Source organism: Hyperolius riggenbachi, chromosome 1 (genome assembly GCF_040937935.1).
Source record: "Hyperolius riggenbachi isolate aHypRig1 chromosome 1, aHypRig1.pri, whole genome shotgun sequence".
In the NCBI taxonomy this organism is placed as follows: domain Eukaryota; kingdom Metazoa; phylum Chordata; class Amphibia; order Anura; family Hyperoliidae; genus Hyperolius; species Hyperolius riggenbachi.
This window is the reverse complement of record NC_090646.1, coordinates 148,987,633-149,011,939: the sequence shown is the minus strand read 5'-3', so window position 1 is coordinate 149,011,939 and position 24,307 is coordinate 148,987,633. Positions and strand designations below refer to the sequence as shown.

Genomic DNA, 24,307 nt, shown 5'->3' with positions numbered 1-24,307 from the left:
TTTTGTTTCTGGTGTTATTCAGACACTACTACCGCCAAATAGATCGGCGGGACAGCCTGGCAACTGGTATTGTTTAACCACTTTGTCCTCCTTGACGTATAAAAACGTCAAGGAGGACAGGCGCGCTCCCGCGCGCTCCCGCGGCCGATCGCGCGCGTGCACGCGCACTCCCGGCCGCGGAGTCGGTAGCCACGGAATCAATTTATCGGGCTATGGAGCCCGATCATTGATTCCTCTCCCCCGCTGAAAAAGCGACAGCTTCTCTCGGAAGCTTCGCTCTTTCTGAAGCTGTGTCTCTCTAAGCGTACATTGTACGCTTAGAGTGACGTCATGTAAAAAAAAATCGAGATTGCCATCTTGTGGCCAAAAAGTAAAACTACAAGAAAATCCTCAAAAACATTACAATACACCAATATTTCCACAAATTAAACACTTTTATATCCCACCCTCCCAAAAATGCCCACATAAAATGTTTAATAAAAAAAAACAAAAAAAAACATTACTATAAAAAAAAAAAAAAAACATAAATATTTACCTAAGGGTCTAAACTTTTTAAATATCTATGTAAAGATGAAATATTTCTCTCTATTTTTTTTTTATAAGCTTGTAAATAGTGATGTATGCAAAACGGAAAAAATGCTCTTTTATTTCCAAATAAAATATTGTCGCGATACATTGTGATAGGGACATAATTTAAATGGTGAAATAACCGTGACAAATGGGCAATAACAATACGTGGGTTTTAATTATGGAGGCATTTTTTTTCTTATTCTTCCTGTTAAAATGCATTTACAGTAAAGTGGCTCTTAGCAAAATGTACCCCCCAAAGAAAGCCGAATTGGTGGCGGAAAAAACAAGATATAGATCAGTTCATTGTGATAAGTAGTGATAAAGTTATAGGCTAATGAATGGGAGGTGAACATTGCTCGGATGCATAAGCTGAAAACGACTGAGATGTTAAGTGGTTAAAAGGAAATAAATATGACAGCCTCTATATTCTTCTCACTTCAGTTGTCCTTTAAGGAGAGTGAGGGTCATTCCTTTCCTTATTGGTTCAGCAAGGCAAGGTGGCTTCATCCACACCATGACTGATATTGGCTACTTCACAGCAGGGGCGTAGCAATAGGGGTTGCAGAGGTTGCGGCCACATCAGGGCCCTTGGGCCAGAGGGGCCCCGAAGGGCCCTCCCTCATCTACAGTATTAGCTTCCTATTGGTCCTGTGCTCATAATAATCACTTCTATAGAAACTTTGAATAGTGGTAATCATCAACAAACTGTTTCCCATCCCCTTCTTCTACCTCTGACACTGTAGTTGCCATTGGCAGGTTTTGGTGCACCGTATCAATTGTTATGTATAGAGTGCTTGGGGGCCCCATTGTAAAACTTGCATTGGGGCCCACAGCTCCTTAGCTACGCCACTGCTTCAGAGTCCGGGATACATGTGACCTTATCCCTGCACCCAGTCAGGAGGCACTTAAGATGGACATTTTGTCCTGTAGACTGCAATATCCTTCCAGATTAACTGTATGTATACTTCTAAGGCAGGGTACACACTTATGCATTTCTTTTCCCTGCACAAGTTAATCTCCGGGCTCTGGCTTCCTTCTCCAAGACATATACGGATTTGACAGGTACACTTTAAAGAGAACGAGAGGCAAAGCACCCTCATGTATTTTACCATATATATCAGTGGGAACATGACAGTAAACACCTCTATCAGTCCTCTTTGTTTCATTCTTCTCTGCTAAATCTGCCTGTTATCAGCTGTGATAACAATCCCTGACTGAGAATTCAGTCTAGCTTTTCCCCGGAATGATTATAGCTGAGTCTTTCTTCTGTAATGTCCTTTCAAGCCCAAGCCTGCCCTCTTGTTGCTCTGCTATAATGACTCAGCTATAATCATTCCAGGCAAAGCTAGACTGAATGCTCAGTTGGGGATTCTTATCACAGTTGCTAACAGGCAGACTTAGCAGAGAAGAATGAAACAAAGAGCAGAGTAGGTGTTTACTGTCATGTTCCCATGGATATATATGATCAAATACATGAGGGTGCTTCGTCTCTGGTTCCCTTTAAATGTGAACAAGCCCATTGCCTAACATGGGTTGTCACGTCTAAACCGCAGTGTAAACCCTGTCTAAATAATTACAGTACATACAGTTATATATAATAAATAGGACTCCAGCACCCCCCCCCCCCCCCCCCCCCCATTCAAAAAAAAAATCGAAAGCGCAAATAATATTGTGATTTACCTTGTTTGGTAAATGGGCATCAATTTCCTCCTGAACTTTAGTCTGGACATCAGGGTGGGTTGCTAAAAGGTAGGTTAAAAACATGAGAGTGTTGCTGGTTGTCTCGTAGCCGGCCATGATGAAGATAATTCCCTGCGCCAGGATTTCTGAATCACACAATCCTGTGAAAAATACAGCCAGCTTGAAACCACATATATATTCTCAAATGAGGAACAATGGTAAATAATACACCGGTCTTAAAGTGCCACTCAGCCATTTTTACTTTGCAGTCCTGCATAATCTGGGTAAAGGTTACAACACGTGTAAAACTTTTATTAGAGACCCTATTGCACACCCTCTCCCTCTGACACTAGGACAGACAGAAACTGATCTGAAATTAAAAATATTATTACCGTCACTGGAGCAAGAGTGGGGTTAATCCTCAAGCCTCAAGCTTCCTGTTAGGTCACTAGGACAGGAAGTGAGTGGAAATCCAGTCTCTGAGAACCAGGAGAGCTGGGCAGAGATGATTGAAAATGGACATGCCAAGTGCATGCCGGGATAGGCAGTTTAAAAACCTACTTGCTTGCACCACTCTGCAAAAATGGGGAGGGGGTGCTCTACAAGGAAAGGACATGGCTATACTGGGGGATATGGCTATACTATGGGGTATGGCGCTACAGGGGGACATGGTTATATTGCTTCTTTTAGTATATGGCTTTACTGTGAAGGCATGTCACTAAAGGGAAGGTACACTGCTACATTTAGGAACATAGTATTACAAGGAGGGAGCTAAGGGGAACAGACCTGTACTGGGATGGCACTTCTAATGGGAAAATATGTGGAATAAATGGACAGTGTCAAGATAGCCATATTTCTTATGGTTTGGGGGTGAATATGCAGGCCACGGTGTCAAGAAAAGGAGGGGGGTTGTGGTGGCCATATGACCCCTTGGTCTTCACAAATGTGTTTGCTTGTGTGTGTGTTTGTGTGCCTGTGTTTGTGTGTGTGAGAGAGTGTGTGTGTCCGGGCGCGGTGGGGGGGATAGCGTAGCCTTTAGAAAAACATTGGACTTATGTCTCAGGTTGTCAGAGAATGTGCCAGTACTGTATAGAGACATACAAACTAATGGCTGTGTGCACAGAGTTCACAGTAGATGACACACTCCAGCCTTTATTTAGCTAATAATGTAGAACTGTCTTGAGTTATACCATTGCAGCCATCTTTGTTCTGGGAATCCACTAGAAGTTGAAGGAAATCCACTCGGTCCTATGAAAGCAAATTAGACCAGCGTTAGTTGGATAATACTAAGCACAATCAAGGCCTATATTACAAGAGCTCTCCTCTGGGATATGGCATAACTAAGGGACACATGGGGATGCATGTGTTTAATAAAAGTGCTCTCCAGATTATTGTGATTGTGCATAGAGCGAGCTTTGAGCAGGTAAATTGATTATAACAAGCACCGCTGCGGCAGTTTTGCGGGGGGGGGGGGGGCAGGAGGGGAGCCCATGGAGAGGGAGGAATGATGTTGGCCAGGGGGCATGATGTCACCCTGACGCAGGATGCCGCCTGAGGAAGAGGCGTCATCTGGCATCATGGGCAGCCCCAGACTGTACTTAAAGAGAACCTGTACTGAGTAAAATTATTTAAAATAAACACATGAGGTAACTTCAAATGAACATTACATAGTTACCTTGCCATCAGTTCCTCTCAGAAGCTCACCATTTTCTTCTGACAATGATCCCTTCCAGTTCTGACAACATTTTGTCAGAACTGAAATATATCAGTTGCTGTCAGTTATATATCAGTTGCTGTCAGTTACAGCTGAGAGGAGAACTGATGTGTCCATGTTTCCCTATGGCTCAAGTGGGCGTTGTTACAGTTTAACAGTGTGCTGACCAGAAAGCTGTTATGGGGTAACAGCCATTTTCAAAATGGAGGATGGAGAATTCCATTGATCACAGTGGACAAACAGGAAGCAGGAGAGCAGAAAGAGATTGATGAGTAGACTACACGGGAGGTAAGTATGACTTGTGTATGCTTATTTTGACTTTTAATTTTCAGTTCAGGTTTTCTTTAAGTACTGCCTTGCTTCCTGCTAGTTGCCAGAACTTTATTGTTCTCCCAGACCTGAGTCTCTGGACATTTCCTGGACCTGTTTCCTGATCTGTACCTGTTCCTAGTCTGTACGTGTCTTTGCTAACCTGTAGCCAAACCTGTTATCCTGTCTTGACTTTGCGATTAGCCTGTTCCCTTTGTACTGTGGTGTTTTATCTGCTAACCTGTTACCGATCCTGTTATGCTGGGAATACACGATGCATTTTTTCGGTCTATGTTCTGTCCGATCGATTTTCGATATGTTTTTTCTGCTCAATTTCCCGCTTGATTCTCTTATCTTTTTATTATCTATTTCCATTCACTTTTATGAGAAATTCATTTAAAAAAATGATCGAAAATAAGATCGGACATGTCGGAAATTATCTATCGAACCTTCTATCTGTTGAAAAATACATTGTGTATTCCCAGCATTACTCTGTCCTGACTTTGCTTATTGCCTGCTTATTTGGTACCATGCTTGATATAGATGTATGCTGTATATGTTTTGTATATATTTTACTGTATTTTTTGCTGTGTAAATAGTTGCATGTATGTGCATATTATTGCTTTGCAATAAACCTTCTGCACATTATATCTTGGCTTCAGTGTCAGTATTGCTGTAAACGGTGGTCACCTCCTGTTCCTGTGTTCGGGTTTGTAACAATAAACTACATTGCAGCATTTTACTTCGATCAGACTTATTATTGAAAAAAAATTCTGACTGTCCTGCTATCTTTATACGGCTTGATGCCATACCAAACAATATAACCACCAATCACTGCCACCTGATAGGTGCAAAATTTACCACAACTCCAATTCATGTTTCCACTTTAACCTAGACATCTTAAGAGAAAAATCCATCAAGTTACATAGTGGAACATAAGCCACATTAAACTGATCATGTTTAGGCAGCATGACCTCTGACCCATGTTGTCACTTCATTAGCATACACTTACTGTGTGTACGCCTTTCTGCCGGTTTTTCTTGAAGTTTTTAATGGCATCCTGGAAAAAGTTCAGGACACTTACAGGAATAAAGCTGAAATTCAGCTTGTCAAGGAGAGGTATCAGGAATGGACACAGCACTGCAAGAAAACAAAAAAAGGACAAATATAAATTACTGTCCTAAGACACACCTTTGTTAACCCCACTATGTGGGTAGGGACAGTGCTTTACAGGACATTAAAATGCCCATATTTGTGGCCCTCTAAAACACATGTGCGTAAACTAACTTAGCCTAACATGGACTCGCCATGCCTAAATGTAACTGTCAACTGAGTCAAGTCATTGTGATCACGTGACTGGATAATCTACCTGTTGTTATGAACAAAGGGGTAAAAAAGGAGACACTGAAAAGATTCTCAACATTCGTTACAAATGGATTGTTGGGATTGTTCATGGAATCCACGTTCACACTGAATGATGTGCTCAGAACAATGTCCATGCTGTAGCTTCCAAAGATTCTGAAAGACAAAGTAATAAACGTTTGAATAAATCTCATTCTTATTACAAAATCCAGCACCTGCAGATCCTGAGAACTTCTGAGTATCTTCTGACTGAGGTGTCATCAAACAAAACTAAACATCTACATCCATCATCAATATATCTATTGTGGATATGCCCCATCTATCCTTCCAGCCACAAATGGTCCAAGGGCAATGCAACCAGACTGCAGATTATTACAATAAACCATTTGTTATAGAAGAAGGGGATCCATCATGCTCATTCTACTAATTCACTACTTTGTTAACAATTGTCTTTGATCAAGCATGTGAATCAGGCCTTCTAACTTCATGGATTACAGGCTTGTTCTAGGGCCTAGGCTTTCAACGTGGTATATATAGCTCTGGAGGTAACTGAACTTGACATAGTCTATTAGGGCTAGTTCACAGTGCTCAGATGCGTTTGCATGTCAACTCACTGCCTATACAATTATATGGGACGGTTCACTGTACTGCGTTGTAACTGATCACATTATTCTATCTTGCTGCATGCAGGCTTTGTATTAATGTCTATGTCCAGTCTCCATTGCAGTGCACACTTATTATAACACGTGCATTTTGCAGCAGCCCACTTGAATCCAGCCTAACAGTGAGTTTTGAAAAAATTAAGTATAAATGAGCCAGAATAAGTATTTTAGTTAATCAAAAGGTATGTTTGAAAAAAGCTTTCATACACAAATGTTGAATTTTTGCCATATGGTGCAAGGAACTTCTGATGATGTTATAATTCATTATTCATCTCTCCTCTCGCTCTTCCTATGCTGTTCCCCCCTGTACAACTCTTCATTGGCTGCCAATTAACCAGAGCATACAGTTCAAATTCTTCTCCCTAACCTAGCAAGCTCTCCACAATCTCTCTATTCTGTACATCTCCTCATTAGTTTCTATATACCAACCCAACTACAATCTCAGATCTGCACACAACCTTCTTTTGTCATCCTCTAGAATCACCTCCTCGTTTTCAAGTATACAAGATTTCTCACATGCTTCTCCCCTCCTCTAGAATCCCCTGCCACAACACATCCGTCACTCTCCAGCCTTTGAAATCCTCAATCCTCAAAACTCACTTTTTTGAAAAGAATATGCTCTAGCTTAGGCCATTCCGCCTTTGAGTTCTGGCCAAGTTGTACTCCTTAATAGATAACTTAAAAACACACTGCCTCTAGGTATGAATATTGTTTACTACCCCACCTCTTGCCCCCCCCCCCCCCAAACACCATCTTTCATAAAGGGATACATGTAGAGGTGTAGCTATGGGTGGGCAAGCGGGACACATGTCCCCGGGTGCAGCACTGTAAAGGGTTGCAGAGCATGGCCACCGCAACCCCAAGTGAGTGAGAGGCAGCTTGCTGGTTGCCTAAAATGCCCCTGCTTCTCTCCCTCCCTCTGTAGAGGAGTGCAGAAATGTTAACAGCAGCAGAACAAGCTAACTATAGGGGTTTAGGGTTAGGGTTTTCAAGTATACAAGATTTCTCACATGCTTCTCCCCTCCTCTAGAATCCCCTGCCACAACACATCTGTCACTCTCCACCCTCTGGCTATCTAAATGGAGGCACATTTAGATATCTAGACGGGGAAAAGGAGGCATGTTGGGCTATCTAAACAGAATTTTTACATTTGGCTCCATTAATGACCACACCCACATTCTGATGAATGGCCATGCCCATTTTTTTCCAGAAGGGGGGGGGGGGGGGGTCACAAAAAGCTTTTTTTTCTTTGTCCCCAGGCGCTGAAAAGCCTAGCTACGCCTCTGGATACATGCTCTAATAATGTTGAGAAACCTAGTTCTGGGGCACCGAGTCATTAAGTAGTGGAGCAATGGTATAAAGAGGCAGTTTTAAAAAAAATACACTCGCACTGGCATCATGTTAAAGTATACAGTATATTTAAAGAAAACCTGTACTGAAAATTAAAAGTCAAAATAAGCATACACAAGTCATACTTACCTTCCATGTAGTCTACTCCACAGCGTCTTTCTCCTGTCCCGCATCCTGTTTGTTCACTGCAATCAAGGGAATTTTCCGTCCTCCATTTTGAAAATGGCCATTACCCATAACAACTTTCTGGTCAGCACACAGTTAAACTGTAACATCGCCCACTTGAGCCATAGAGAAATATGGACATTACCTGGTAAATCAGTTTTCCTCTCAGCTATAACTGACAGCAACTGATATTTTACTGACAGCAACTGATATATTTCAGATCTGACAAAATATTGTCAGAACTGGAAGGGATTATTGTCAGAAGAAAATGGTGAGCTTCTGAGAGGAACTGATGGCGAGGTAACTATTTAATGTTCATTTGAAGTTACCTCGTGTGTTTATTTTAAACATTTTTACTCAGTACAGGTTCTCTTTAAATTGTTAAGGATGTTCTAAATAACATGGAACCCAAACTGAAATATGCCCATATGCAACTTTAAAAAATTAAAATACAATGCTTGAGAGCCTCCAAGAATAGTTCAGAAATACAACCAAATTATAAACAAAAATGCCCATGTACACAAGCAATATAAAAGAATATGCGTTAGTGGGTTGAGATGTTTAATGAAACTGTACATTCAAGAACACCATTTTTCTGCAAACATACACATACTCAACACTTACTGTTTCATGTCTATAAATTCTTTGTTATCCACCTTCTTCTGCATATTCTTCACCAAAAGCTCTCCATAACTTTTTATGATTGGGAACATCTGTATGAATCACAAGACAAGTTTTCCTTTAAACAGGGACTGAACTTTCAAAATGGATTTCACAGATATTCAGTACTTTACTAAAGCAGATTATACGAGAAGAAGGTTTGCAGGAAGGAGGAACCCAAAAACAGAACTCAATTGCATCCTCAACAAATATAAAGATCATGTAAACAATGTAATTTTCCAACATAGGCAAATTAGGCAAATTCCTACCTGGTTAAGGATGCCACTGCCACAGGCACAATAGAACTTTAAATGTTTTGTATATGTTATTGATGTGCTTCCACTAGTTCTGCATTGAACTCCATGAAAGTATAATCATGGCAGCCAGAAAAACCTGTTTTAAAGGTTAAACATATTCAAGCAAGTCCTCAAAAACCACCTCTCCAAGATGGCCTACGTACCCCCTACTACACAGTTACTCTCTACTGAATACTTATTCTACAGCCCTACCTACTGTATCCATCTCCTCTTCCCTTAGATTGTAAGCCTTTTGCAGGAACCTCTATTCCCTCGTGTATTCTACATGATCGTGTGCTCCTTTCCTATAACCGCCTTGAATTTGTATTATTGGGCATACTTAAAGAGACACTGAAGCGAAGAAAAATGATGATATTATGATTTGTATGTGTAGCACAGCTAAGAAATAAAACATTAAGATCAGATACATCAGTGTAATTGTTTCCAGTACAGGAAGAGTTGAGAAACTCCAGTTGTTATCTCTATGCAAACAAGCCATTAAGCTCTCCGACTAAGTTAGTCATGGAGAGGGCTGTTATCTGACTTTTATTATCTCAACTGTTCCTGGACTATTTACTTTTCCTCTGCTAGAGGAGAGGTCATTACTTCACAGACTGCTCTGAAAGACTCATTTTGAATGCTGAGTGTTGTGTAATCTGCACATATTATAGAATGATGCAATGTTAGACAAAACACTATATACCTGAAAATAAAAGTATGAGAATATTTTCTTTGCTGCTAATCTTCTAGTAATTATTCATAGTACACAACCAATTCACTATATCATATTTTTTTTTTCCGCTTCAGTGTCTCTTTAACAGTCCAAAATCACATGATCATGTATTTTTCACCCTGTTTGCCTTGTATAAGTTTGCCCTATATTGTATAACCTTGTTATGTTACATCTGTCATCCTTTGTATCATTGTATGTCCAGCACTGCGTAATATTCCGGTGCTTTATAAATACAATAAATAATAATAATAAAACAAATAGTTGAGAAGCATTGCCTTATTTTATAAGCCTCTACCAGAAAACTATAAGTAAGTGTTCATATTACATGTCCTTTCTGGGAGAGAAGGAGGTGGGTGCACCGGCTGTAGGGGGACACAAATAAATAATCAGCTCAGGAAGGGGTGATAGGGAGAAGGAGAAAACTGGCAACACATGAAGGGCAGAAGAATGTTATCACTATGGAGATGGATTCTAGGCATTGGGGCATGCAGTGCAGAGTACTCATAATAACTAGAGGTAGAAATTATCACTACGTGGGTGAGGCATGTGGATGTGTAGTTACATAGGGTGAAGCTGGAGGAATCTGTCTGCTGGGATTCCAGGAACCATGGATATTAGCACCATAATGGGAATGGGATGGGTAATCTGTCAGTATGATGAGGTAAGGATAAGATCTCTCTAATGAGGTGGGGAGGGGGAGCAGTGTATCATAAGGCGTGAGTGCTGGTGCAGTCATTCTTCACATATATACCAACAGAAGGGTATGTGGCAATGTTTCAGTAATTGTGTGTAATTCTCAGTGCATTATACGGCCCCTTCCCCACTTCAGCGCTGCATGCAATGCAAGTGGGCGTCACAATGCACAGCACTGCCTTACTACGCGATTCTCCCTGATGCAGCTGCGATCCCATTGATTTTATTTACAATGAATGGAATCACACGCGTTGCACCAGATATGCTGGCAACCATTCCGTGCTGAATGATGGAAACATGCAGTCTATGCATTTCTGATGTCCTTGCAGATCGCGTACAATGGAATGCCATCAGCAGTGGGAATGTGCCTGGCCAGCATAATGGCCCATACTCACGGGCCGTGTTGTGGCAACAGGTCTATCGTGAGTATGAGGCGTTGCACGGGCGCGCACCCCGAACCGTTGCTCGTCACTGATGTCGCCAGGCGATTGACCGCGGTCAATTGCCTGGCGACAGTTGCCGCCGCAACTCCGCCGCAACTGTCGCTAGTCCGCGTGAGTATACGGACTAGCGACAGCAACATAAGTGCAAACAGACGGCGCTTCCGGCGAGGAGGGAGGAACGTCGGCGACAGCTTCCGTCGCACCGCTGGTCCCTCTTCCGCGTGTGTACGTGTAGGGACCTGGCGACGAGCTGTTGCCGGCCTGTCGCGCACACGCTCACATGTGCTGGCGACAGGCCACTTTTGTAGCCCGTGAGTATGGGCCATAAGACTGCAGGTTAGTGTGAGAGATTATTATTACCAGTAGGCTAATTAGAAAAGTCACGGTTAATGAAGTGTTGAACTTATATTTTAGATACCGAGTGTGGTTACTATTAGGTTTAAAGGAGAGACAAAGGTCAGATTTGCCCAGGACAACTGTGTACAAGAACTCAGAAGATTAACATGATTAAGAACTCTCTCCATGAACTCGGTCTATAGTAAGGGACATCAACCACTTAAGGACCACAGGCTCCCCCTCCCCCCCCCCCTTCCCCCCAGTGACCAGGCTATTGTTTACAATTCAGTGCTCTGCAACTTTTATAGCTCGCTATTGAACTGAGCACACAGATGGATCCCCCCTTTTTTTGCCCATCAAAAGAGCTTTCTGTTGGTGGGCTCTGATCGCTGCTGCAGGCAGTATCATTTTTTCATTAATTAATCAATTCATTTTTTTTTTTTTTTATAAAATCATTTATTTATTTATTTTATTTTCTCCCTCCCCCCCGAGAGATTACATTACATTGCAGCGCTGTACAAAGAAAGAAACGGTCATTTATTTTTTCTCATTCAGTCTATTAGCGGCGTCACTCAAGCGGGTATTCGCGTGCATCAGCGCGCGCGATCCCCACTAATCTCCATCTGCTCTTGACGCCTTTCAGCATTAGGCTGTCCTGGGGCTGCCACCTTCCCGATGCCTATCGGCGTTAAGTGGTCAGGAAGTGGTTAAAGAGAAACTGTAAGAGCTTGTTCACTCTTAGGGCGTGTGATATTTTTTCAGCGCTGGTGATTTTCAAAATTGCCCCAAAAAGCTTGTGCAATGATTCCAAATGGGACTTTTCATATCAGCGCATTTCGTCTGCTTTCTGCTGATGAAAGTGCAGCCTGCACTATTTTTGGGGACATTTTGCTATAAAGGTAAATATAGGAAAAGCGCAGAATGCTCACAAAATTGTTTTATGCAGCGATTGCGTTCGTGCTTTTTGTCCCATGACTATTTAAATATGAAGTGTTTAGGTAAGGGGCTCTTTAAATCTGGGCAAAAACTAGCTAAAAATCGCAAATCACAACCAAAAAAGCGCTTACAAAACACCTGGCCAAAAACGCAAGTGAGCGCCAGGAGGTGCTAAAAAAATTGTGCAAAAAAATCAAAAAATGCTGGCATCGGCAATTTCAGTTTTAGATGTGAACAAAGCCTAACCAAGGATTGAACTTCATCCCAGTCAGTAGCCGATACCCCCTTTTCCATGAGAAATCTTTTCCTTTTCTCAAACGGATCATCAGGGGGCTCTGTATGGCTGATATTGTGGTGAAACCTCCCCACAGTGTGATGTCGGCACCAGGGTGCTGACATTGCACTGTGGGAGTCTTGTTGCATTGTGGGAAATAACAGCTGTTTCCAACTGCCAAAAAAGCAGCATCTCCTTCCACAGACATCACTTGCCAGCACTAAAGATGTTGCCATGTGATAAATGTCAGAATGTAAATCAGGGAGAGGAAAGATTTTACAATGGGCAATCACTGACTAAATAATTTATAAATCATTATTGTAAAAATTAAGTACTTTTTTCATTACATTATTTTCACTGCAGTTCCTCTTTAAGTAACTTATTCAATGTAAGTTGTAGAGTTCTAGTTTACATGTTTATTACATAGTTATAGCTCACCTGTTTCAGTTTCCCACTGGTGAATGTTGGCGACAGCACACTACGGATTCGCTTCCACTGATCATCTACTGCACTGGATATGGAAGACCTCAGAGGTCCATTCAAACCAAAATTCTAAAACAGACAGAATATTTAGGTCAAAGTCAAGTTAATAAAGAACCAAACTTTACAGAAAATGTACGGCACAATGAAAAATAAAGATACTACAAGTCAAAACACCCCACTGGTTTTCTTCCTTTCCACTTCCTAAATTACTATAGTATGTTCAAATAAAAAATCTTCAGTAACACACGTTGGGCTTGATTCACCAAGACAAATAGCATGCCTTATCATAGTTAACATGCCTTATCAGAGTTAACACACCATTTCAGAGTTAATATGCCTTATCAGAGTAGCATAGCGAGCGCTATGAACTTATGCCTGCTAATTGCCAATGACGAGAGTTTCACTTGTCCTGCCCTGAGCCCCTGCGGGTCCAATCACTTTAAAGGACATTATACCTGTACATTGATTGGCCCAATACCCAATAGGCTGCCTATCAAGTTCCTGTCAAGTGACAATCAAAGTGCGGGGATAATGTCCTTTAAAGTGATTGGAGCCGCATGGGCTCAGGGCAGGACGAGTGGAGCTCTTGTTATTGCCAATTAGCAGGCATAAGTTTGTAGCTCTCACTATGCCACTACGATAAGGCGTGTTAACGCTGATAAGGCATGTTAACTTTGATAAGGCATGCTATGTGTCTTAGCGAATCAAGCCCATTAAGGGCTCAGCCACATTATAAGTGCTTTTCTGAGCACTTTGTGATTGATTAGCGCTTTCTGAGCACTTTTAAAAAATCGCTCCCATTCACTTTCATTAAAATCACGGTAAAAATCGCTGCAATTCACTACGATTTTAATGAAAGTGAATGGGAGCGATCTTTAAAAAGTGCTCAGAAATCGCTAATCAATCACAAGTGCTCAGAAAAGCGCTTATAGTGTGGCTGAGCCCTTAGAGGACAAAGAAAGAAGAACCCCCCCCTCCTTCATTCAAGAGAGATATAGAGGCCTAGTCCCCATCTGTACATTGCTGATGTCATTTTCAGCAACGCACAGTGTATGCAATCCACAAGGACATCAGGTGCATAGACTGCATTGTCTGACGTTTCCATCCATGCATCATAATTCAGTGTGGAATTACAACGCATGGTTGCATGCATTTTTTCGCAACGCGATTCCATTCATTATAAATGAATGGGATTGCAACCACATCAGGGAAAATAGTGGGGAAGGGGGAAAAGGCCTTAAAGGAAACATCCAAGGTCCGGCCGACGTCATCAGGACGGTACTGCGCAGGCGCAGAACTACTGCACCTGCGCAGTACCGTCCTGATGACTTCGGCCGGACCACATGACCCGCAAAGTGAAGCGCAGAAGACGCTGACCCGGAACCCGACCTGGCGAGGTCGGGTTCTGCATCGGAGAAGACCGGAAGTCTCCGGAGCTGCGACGAGGGCACAGGACGGCTGCCACGGGCTGGAGGAAGCCCCAGGTAAGTGGATCTTTTTTTTTTTTGCATGTACACTTACTTTAATAATGCACTGATAATTACACACAACTACTGACACGTTGCCACATACCCTTCTGTTGGTAAATATAGTGTAACAATCCTTAACAAGAATGGATTTTATGATTACTGGATCCATTACGGCAAGAACGGGTTGTCTACCATCATAAAACCTGTAGAAAAAATGACAATATTTTACAGAATTGTAACAAGATGACCTCTGAGGTGATGTCCTAGGCATTGCAGTGATATATGAAATTCAGACACAGTAGAAACTATGAGCCATGTGTATACAGCAGGGCAGGGAACATATATACAATACCCTGAGCTGATAGTGAGGATGTGAGATGAGGGCAGGAAGGTGATATAGCTTGTAATTGCTGGTATTACTGAGACATGCAGCTCTTTGATTCAGGCTACAGAATGGCAGATTCTGCAGCTCTTGTATAACAAGAAACACATTTAAATTCCAAGATTAGGCACAGTTCCAAAGCAAGTAATTTGGGCACTGGAGGCTGACTTGTAAAATTATACATTGGTGGCTCACAGTGTATAATTTAGGCACCAGACTACAGTTTGGCTCAGTCAGCAATATTTTCTGACGACTAATAATGACGGAAGGTTGGAGATTGAGGCGCAGATTTGAGGTGGTGGTAGGTTAGTTTTAAGGGTTAGATAGAGGGGGGTTAGTAAGAGAAGAGGGTTTGAAAAAGTGACAGTGGAATATCGGTAATTTTACCAATATTCTACTATCTGTATTAGCCACTGCCCAATAGTAGAGTATTAGTAATTTAACTAGGGGATTTACCCACAGCCCAAATTGCTGCAATGCCCTTTTTCAGTCTATGCCAGTTTTATATCCATTTAATAGAACATTATTTTAAATTAATTATGCATAAACATGTTTATAAACAATAGAAAAGTTTAATATCTATTGCAGCAACACATTTCCACCCCTTGTTCTACCCCAGTCCTTTTGAAGCTATGCCTCTGTGCTGAAGGCAGATAGGCTATGAATTAGCCAGGATTGGGTTCCCCTATACATGCCCACTGGACTTAAGGTGGCCGCTAACAATAACATTTTCCAATCGTTTACTAACGATTATTTATATGAACAATCAGAAATGAACGTTTGGGACCTAACTAATCCAATCCCGTCACACTGATTAGACTGGTTAGGAGATATCTGCCCATTAGTGGTGCCAAACGATCATTAACAATCGTTCATACGAATAATCATTTGTAAACATTCAGCAAATTGTATCATTAATGGCCACATTTGTCTGTGCACGTTAATTTTCAGACACTATGTGCATTTACTACGTGAGTGTTTTGCCACAGTGGCTAAATGATTTATAATGAAAAATGCAAAATATGTAAAGTCATACAGCAAGGTGTACATTTTTTCCTGCTTATGAAAAAAATGCATTAGATGTGAACAAGGCCATTGCCAGAGAACCCAAGGCGGTTTACTACATAAAAAACAGGCACTTACCTACGAAGAGGGAAACCTCTGGATCCTCCAGAGGCTTCCAATGTCCTCCTCCAGCTCCACCGACCCTTTTGAAGTTTGCATACTATTGCAGGCACAGTATGGCTGCGCTAGTACAGCTATGTAACATATCAGAAAAGTTCTTATTGGATATGTTCCGGGGGTCCACGTAAAGGCAACGCTAGGACCAGGAGGACGTAGGAAGCCTCTTCGTATGTATCTACTTTTGTTCGTTATATTGCCTCGGGTACACTTGATTTAAATTCTTACGTGATTAGTATTACCCATGCACCTTTGACAAGTGTGAACTCTACCTACAAGGGGAATGTTTCAGACTAAAGCTGGCCACTAACGGACCAATTTCTAGCAAAAAATCGTTCGAGCGATCAGAAATTCTGATCGGATTGGTTGTAAATAATCTCCATTGGTTGACTCAATCGATTATGAACGAGTGAAAAAAATGTCGTCGAATGAATTTTCGTCGAACCAAAATTTGGATTTTCTTGTTGGTTGTGATAGATAGATAGCAAAGATTGGTTTGTTGATGGTGTAGTGAACGATGTATTACAATATTTCATTTCCGATCAGAATTTCTGATCGCTCGAACGATTTTTCGCTACAAATTGGACCGTTAGTGGCCAGCTTAAATAGGATCTAGAAGTCGATACAATTTCCCTTTCCAGTTTGCAAACTATAGTTTTTTGGGACGATTTTCTGAAATGAATAAATTGTTAAATAATTTCTTTAGATTAATATTCTAATAAATACACATTAAAAAAGGGGGAAAAAACTGTCCCCAAACAGGGCATGTAAATAGTTCTCTGAAATGTAACACTTGTAAAGAAATACAGTACAGATGGGCAAAAAATTAATTAACAACAGTACCACACAATCAGGCCAAAGCCCAGATAGCAGCTGAGACACAACATGGACCTCCGAGAATGGGACCAGCGCACTCAGCCTCTGGGGCAGACAACTGAGACGCTGCATGGATCACCGGACAACCGGCCCAACGCACTCAGTCTGTGGTATCTGTGGAGGGCTCACAACCTCAGTAACTGTGAAAAACAAAAATACACAGTGATTATGTAGCCTTTATTATTCTATAAGCAAGGTGTGCATATTTATTACCCATAGGAAGCTGGAAATGCAGTCAAGGCCATACTGAAGAAGCAAAGGAATTTTGCCAGAAGCACAAGGTAACTAATTTGCTGCTGTAGCAAAATGGAATATGTATACAAAAGAGCACTGCAATCACTTTACACCGTAGAACTCCACTGCGCGCTTCCAGAATCACCCTGTAAAAACAGCTCAAAATAGTGTAATACTGTTTCGATTTATGCTTTACTCATGCTTCACCCAAACTGTGCAGGTGCTCAAATGGTGCTGTGCTGTGTTCCCACCACCCCGCTAACAGAGGGGCTCACCATATTCAAACCATATTCAAACCACCTCTCATTCAGGTGAGGGTCTAGCGTAAATTTTATGTCTCACTCGGACATGAGTGAATTATACCCGGACTTCAATCTTAAAATTGGCCTTTAATTTCCTCAATAAAACATAAAAAACTAATTGTGCAGTATCTAAAAACAATGTAAAATCACAACTGCGCTTCTCGCGCACTCCAGCAACTTACGAGATCCAAGAAGCAATTTGGCATATCACAGTGGTGTGTCTCAAAGGTCCGGTACTCATGCTCCAACTGCCGTTCGCGGCGTCCCGCATTTGCCGGCTTCACATGCTCCCCAGGAACTTCCGCGTTCCACTGCTCACTGCTCACGTGACCTTGCATCAGTACCGGTACCGGGCCTGTGAGACACACCACTGTGATATGCCAAATTGCTTCTTGGATCTCGTAAGTTGCTGGAGTGCACGAGAAGCGCAGTTGTGATTTTTCTTGTTTTTAGATACTGCGCAATGAGTTTTTTATATGTTTTATTGAGGAAATTAAAGGCCAGTTCTAAGATTGATGTCCGGGTATGAATCACTGATGTCCGAGTGAGACATACAACTTATGCGAGACCCCCACCTGAATGAGAGGTGGTTTGAATCTGGTGAGCCCCTCTGTTTGCGGGGTGGTGGGAACACAGCACAGCACCATTTGAGCACCTGCACAGTTTGGGTGAAGCATGAGTAAAGCATAAATCGAAACAGTATTACACTATCTTGAGCTGTTTTTACAGGGTGATCCTGGAAGCACGCAGTGGAGTTCGTTTTAAACTGTGGTCATATGTGGATGGTACACAGCGCACTATAAGGACTTTTTATATGATCTCTTTTTTGGGACAATTTTGTGCAAGTATATACAGTATAAGAGTGGTGGCGCAGCAATAAATTGTTATATTTTAATCACTTTACACCAGCGGTTCTCAAAGTGGGTGTCTTTCCAGGGTTGCAGCAGCTCAGTCCCTGCCTGAGAAGCTTTTTTTGACACTGCATATTTTTTTGTCAGCACACGCTGACACGTCACGTTGCTCTGCTCAAGAATTGCACAGCAGAGACGTCAGAGCAGCACCACCCCTCTCACATGAATGGACAGCTCTGATTGGTCTGCTGCTCACTGGTGGGCGGATGGAACAGAAGAATCAGAGCCACCCCACTGTCGGACTTAGAGATATGCCGCTAACTCCTAGCTGGGACAATCTCAGCAGATAAGCAAGATTTACAAAATCCCCATGTGGCGTTACGTGGCTGGCAGGGGGTTGGTGGCGATCCCAGGTGCAGGACACGTTTCTGTCGGGAAGGGGGGTTTCTCTCAGGCCCACATGGTTTCTTGGTGAGGTTGTCTTGCTTCAGACCCCACGTTTTACCTAGAAGGGGGCTCGCTTTCAGGCCTGCTCATGGTGTTTCCTGGAGGTGGGGTGCTCTCTTAGGCCCACACGTTTCATGGTGGGGAGACCTCAGGCCCTCACATGCCGTTTCCTGGTGTGAAGGATCTCAGGGCCACATTTTCTTGGTGAGGGGGGCGCTCACTCTAAGGCAGATACTTGTTTCCAGGGGGGATGGTTTTCTCTCAGGCCCACACGTGATGTTTCCTGGGGGGGTTGCACCCCACTCATGAAGTTACCTGAGGGCAGGGGGTTTGCTCTCAGGCCCAACACAATGGCACTCAGGCTAAACCCACATCCATTTTTTTCTGGAATCTGCCAGTTATCTGTGATATAACAAGCCACATCGATTAGTATTTAGATTGATTTGTGGCAAAAACAACTAAATAATGATTGAGTGGTAAATTTTGGTCGACCGGACACAGCGGGGGAGAGGAGGATGATCGATGACGCATAGGGGTGCCTCGAAAAACATCTTAATTGCCAAGGGTGCCCTCACACGAAAAAGTTTGAGAACAACTGCTTTACACTTACAGAAAATGACACAATGTTGTTCTGCATGCTTTGCTATGCCTTGATTCACTATCATGTGGGTAAAATCTCACTTTGAGCATTCATTTTCACTGAGTGACGTTTTTATAAGCACAATAATGATATTTATTCAAAGAAAGCTACTGATGTTGAGTTAATACAACCAGACAACTTGTTATATCTATAAATAATTGTGATAGTATCTATACAAGTTTGGTATACAGGATGACAACCATGAATACTGTACTACAGAGTGAGGCGGGGTGGGGGGTTGGTGCATGTCATTACTTAATAACATGGGGGTTACTGAGAAGAGGCGTGCCTGTGAGGATGAAGATGAGAGCAAACGGAGTAATGGAGCAGCGCGCCGACCGGGACAGGTGGGTTTCTATGCTGCCAAAAACTTTGCAGGGGCCCCGGGGAGAGCAATAAAGGTGGGGGTGATCTGGGGAGGGCGGAAGCAAATCCGGGGGCCCTTTACCCCTGGGAGGGGCTTGGGGGGGAGGTGGGAGGTGTCAGAGGGCTCCTAGGTTACTTTTACCTTAGAACCCAACAGTAGCTAGAACCGGTCCCATGCACCAGACAGGCACTTTCTAGCACTCCGCAAGGACAGTGCAGAGGCAGCCCCCTATGAAGTCACATATGAGCACAGAGCTGCTCAGGCGGGACATGCTGCTTTCTTAGCCATTGAGTAACATCACCACGTGTCAAAGGCTGACACGAGTGGTGATACAAACGCTGTCATTCGGCTGCATTTTAATTTCACTTAAATGGCATTTGTGGCCGTCAGCTAGGTGGCTCAACTGCCCAACAAGCGCACAATTCAGTGTACCATGTGATGGAGGCCTAAAAGTGTCTTACAAAACATGTAAAGAACTTACCCCCATATTTTTCCATATTTTTGGAAACATTCTATGTCAAAATCAGCAAGACCCTGAAAAGAAGAATATTTGGAAATATAACTCAGCAAAATATACATGGTTATAATAATGCAAATAGAAACAAGAAAAAAGGCAATGCTTTCAAAGTGGAGATATAACAGCAGCTAAATCTAAAAAAAAACTCATATGCAAATATTGAGTGCAAATTTATGCAGCAGCTTCTAAATGGACCAATCAAATCCTGTCAATTATTTGCATCTCATTGACCACCCAGTGGGTAGTATAGGAAAAAGAAATAAAGAGGTCACCACTCACAATAGTTACTATGGACCAGCGTAGCGTCCTTAATGAGAACCTGACGTGAGTAGTATATGGAGGCTGCCATATTCATTTCCTTTCAAACAATACCAGATGTCTGGCAGCCCCACATTTGGGTGCAGTAGTGTCTGCCTGGATCACACCAGATACAAGCATGCAGATAATCTTGTCAGATTTGCCAAAAATGACAAAGACATCTGATCTGCTGCATGCTTGTTCAGGGTTTATAGCTAAAGGTATTACAGACCAAGGATCAGAAGGATAGCCAGGCAACTGGTATTGCTTGAAAGGAAATAAATATGACAACCTCCATATCCCTCTCACGTCAGGTGTCCTTTAAAGGAACAGCTAATTAATTCCATACAAACTATTTTACTGTAGTATACAGGTCAAGGTTCAAAACAGCAGCAAACACAAAAAACAGCTGTAGGTGTGGTAGGTGTGCAATACTGAGTGCTTCTATATGGAATCAAGAAGGCAAACGTTTGTTTTGTGTAACATTTTAGTAAGAGGGCTTTTTGGTCCTTAGCAGCCCCTTACACACTCCTAGGAGTTCTGGTTCACCATGAGCTTCCTGGGTAATCTGTAACTCTGGGTATGTCAAGTCCTACCCCGTAGAGCCCCATAGAATCTTACTTCTGGCTGCAATCCAAATCATAAGTAAGGCTTTCTAGCGATCACTTCCTGTGGCCGAAATCAGAATAAAGGTGGCCACTAATGGTCTAATTTCTAGCGAAAAATCGTTTGAGCGATCAGAAATTCTGATCGGACGAAAAATCATTCACTACACCATCAACTAACCAATCATTGCTTCCTATCTATCACGACCACCAAGAAAATCCAAATTTTCGTTCGACGAAAGTTCATTCGGGCGACATTTTTGTCACTCGTTCATAATCGATTGTGTCCACCAGTGGAGATTATTTACAACCAATCCGATCAGAATTTCTGATCGCTCGAACGATTTTTCGCTAGAAATTGGACTGTTAGTGGCCAGCTTAACACAGACGTGTATTGGCAAAATTTGCTTCCATACATGAGCAACACGAACGCAAAACAGTTTAAAATATCTGCAGCACCATTAACTTATATGACTTACGGTCGCTGCAGGTGTTCGCTGATAATGTGTTGTTGCCGTTGCGTCAGATTGGATGCTTCTGGTCCAGCACGTCGCACCCGACCTGAAATACCCCATAGACTTTTATTGCTTTAGCGTTACCCTGCGGTAAGAAAGGGTAACATAACACAAAGGAAATGTCCCAGTTTTAAAGGACCCTAAAGGATACCTGACTGAAAAACAGGATAGCTAGGCACAGAGGTATGTTAGGATTGCAGGTACATATCTCTGTGTGTTATCTGTTGTCCTCCGAGCGCCCCCAGTCCTTGACTTTCAGATGCAGGCTAGCTTGCAGCGTTAATTGGTCTCTTTACTGCCGCTTGACTTAGCTGAATTACTGATATTCTACTATTGGCATTATGCAGCGGGTAATAATAGAATATGGGTATTGCCAGTACTATACTTGCGTCTTCACCCGGCACCTAAATTTCCACACGCGTTTTTTTAATGTACATGGGGACCAGATGGAGAAGTTGTTTTTTTTTTGTTTTTTTTTTTTTAAACAGATGAAATTGTTAACTGGTTTATACATATAAACCTATTTAATAAGGTGACAGTTCTATACTCACATTTCTGTTGCTAAGAAAAGTCCCAATAAATGGGAGGGGCCTAGGGCCAGGTATTCCATACTTTCTGAAAACTCTGTAGGGCCAAATCGCATAGCTGGAAAAATAACAGAAAGATTAGGATGCATATTCACCTCCCAGCAGGCAAATCATAAAACATGCATTTCATATGAACTAGAAAAGAGCATGTTAATGACATAATTCTTTGAGTTAAAATGTACCACTTTTTACAAATAAAAATATTGCCCTCAAGTTTTTACTCTTGTTTCCTGTGGAAGAGCTGGGTTGGCAGAGGTGCTTTATTTACCAGGCATCATTGGGCACATACAGCAAGGGGATCAAAGCAAAAACATTGCAGTAAGCTGTGGTACAATCTGCACATATTGCTTGAGGATAATACAGCAGCTTAAAGGGGAACTGAAGTAAGAGGTATACGGAGGCTGCCATATTTATTTACTTTTAATCAATACCAGTTGCCTGGCAGCCCTGCTGATCCTCTGCCTCTAATACTATTAGCCATAGCCCCTGAACAAGCATGCAGCAGATCAGGCGTTTCAGACTTTAAAGTCAGATCTGACAAGACTAGCTGCATGCTTGTTTCTGGTGTTATTCAGATACTACTGCAGAGAAATAGACCAGCAGGGCTGCCAGGCAACTGGTATTGATTAAAAGGAAATAAATATGTCAGCCTCCGTATAACTCTTACTTCAGTTCCCCTTTAATGCATACCAAGTTAAACAAAACAGCATTAGGTTTATTTCACAAGTGATCTACTGACCCATGACTAAAGATGGCCATTAACAATACAATCCTGCGATTGATCGTTTTCAAGCTGCAGTAATGGATTGAATACAAACTGGAAGTGAAGAGGACCTGTATTGCCGCCAGGAGCAGGTAATGTATAACGCTCTGCTCCGCTGCGCTCTGCATTAACCTGGTACAGGATCCCTCCACCAGCTCTCGCTTCCAGTCCCCATCCCCCCCCCCCCCCCCAGGGTCACAGGGGTTATTGTTACACCCTTGGCTAATGCAATTCAGTTATATTGTCAGTTTGAAATTACCTTTATTATGGACATATCCAAAATACAAGTTCGCAGGCATCAAGTAGCTGACATGTTTCGGACTAACCGTCCTTAATCATAGCTAACACAAAAAATGGCAGCTTGGACATATAAATAGGGATGTCAGTACAAAGTACCCGCCCCAAAACCATCCCAATTTGGGAGTGGTCACATTCCAAGGAGGTGCACAAAAACACGGCCTCCCACACACACATGCAGACCAGTGCATCAATACAACATTCAACATTAAAATTGAATATGTAGAAAATTATATATATACAAACTAAAAACCAGGGCTGATAGTCTATTAAGCAAACATCCAGGGGGAAGCGAAAGTCAGTAAGTAATGGTGGCCAGATCCCATCTCACATTCAAGCCATGTGGGACCCTAGTGTTTAGTTTAACCACTTAAGCCCTCGGTCGTTTTCACTTTATGCATCCGAGCAATGTTCACCTCCCATTCATTAGCCTATAACTTTATCACTACTTATCACAATTAACTGATCTATATCTTGTTTTTTACGCCACCAATTAGGCTTTCTTTGGGTGGTACATTTTGCTAAGAGCTACCTTACTGTAAATGAATCTTAACAGTAAGAATAAGAAAAAAACTGAAAAAATGCATTATTTCTCAGTTTTCGGCCATTATAGTTTTAAAATAATACATGCCTCCATAATTAAAACCCACGTATTGTATTTGCCCATTTGTCCCGGTTATTTCACCATTTAAATTATGTCCCTATCACAATGTATGGCGTCAATATTTTATTTGGAAATAAGAGAGCATTTTTTCTGTTTTGCATCCATCACTATTTACAAGCTTATAATAAAAAAAAAATAAAAAAAAGAAATATTTCATCTTTACATAGATATTTAAAAAGTTAGGTAAATATTTATGTGTTTGTTTGTTTTTTAATTGTAATGCTTGTTTTTTTTTTATTATTAAACATTTTATGTGGGTATTTTTGGGAGGGTGGGATGTAAATAGTATTTGTTTGGGGTAAATATATGTGCATTTTTAATTTTTTTTACATTTAGATGTAGTTTTACTTTTTGGCCACAAGATGGCAACCGTGAGTTTGTTTACATGACGTCACTCTAAGCGTACAATGTACGCTTAGAGGGACATAGAAGTCAGAAAAAGCGAAGCTTCCGAGAGAAGCTGTCGCTTTTTCTGCGGGGGAGAGGAATCAGTGATCGGGCACCATGGCCCGATTCATTGATTTCCTGGGCTACCGATCCGTGGCCGGGAGCGCGCTTGCACAAGCGCGATCGGCCGCGGGAGCGCGTGGGAGCGCACATGTCCTCCTTCATGTAGAACTACGTCAAGGACAAAGTGATAATATGG

General features: G+C 42.1%; 1 protein-coding gene across 8 annotated transcripts in view; it reads right to left on the bottom strand.

Moving 5' to 3' along the window:
- Positions 1 to 24,307, bottom strand: part of LOC137568123 (cytochrome P450 3A29-like) — a 55,202-nt gene that overhangs the window by 5,692 nt on the left and 25,203 nt on the right. For 5 of the 8 annotated variants that reach the window (XM_068278733.1, XM_068278734.1, XM_068278738.1 and 2 more), the window contains 9 exons: positions 21,902 to 21,995; positions 19,898 to 19,950; positions 14,239 to 14,338; positions 12,622 to 12,735; positions 8,437 to 8,525; positions 5,643 to 5,791; positions 5,286 to 5,413; positions 3,441 to 3,498; positions 2,251 to 2,411 (listed from right to left, as the gene is read on the bottom strand). In XM_068278733.1, the coding sequence (XP_068134834.1) occupies positions 2,251 to 2,411; positions 3,441 to 3,498; positions 5,286 to 5,413; positions 5,643 to 5,791; positions 8,437 to 8,525; positions 12,622 to 12,735; positions 14,239 to 14,338; positions 19,898 to 19,950; positions 21,902 to 21,995 (946 nt within the window). Of the gene's footprint in view, positions 1 to 2,250; positions 2,412 to 3,440; positions 3,499 to 5,285; positions 5,414 to 5,642; positions 5,792 to 8,436; positions 8,526 to 12,621; positions 12,736 to 14,238; positions 14,339 to 16,542; positions 16,716 to 19,897; positions 19,951 to 21,314; positions 21,397 to 21,901; positions 21,996 to 24,307 lie in introns of those variants that run through there. The other 3 variants (XM_068278736.1, XM_068278737.1, XM_068278740.1) reach the window with 2 other exon arrangements.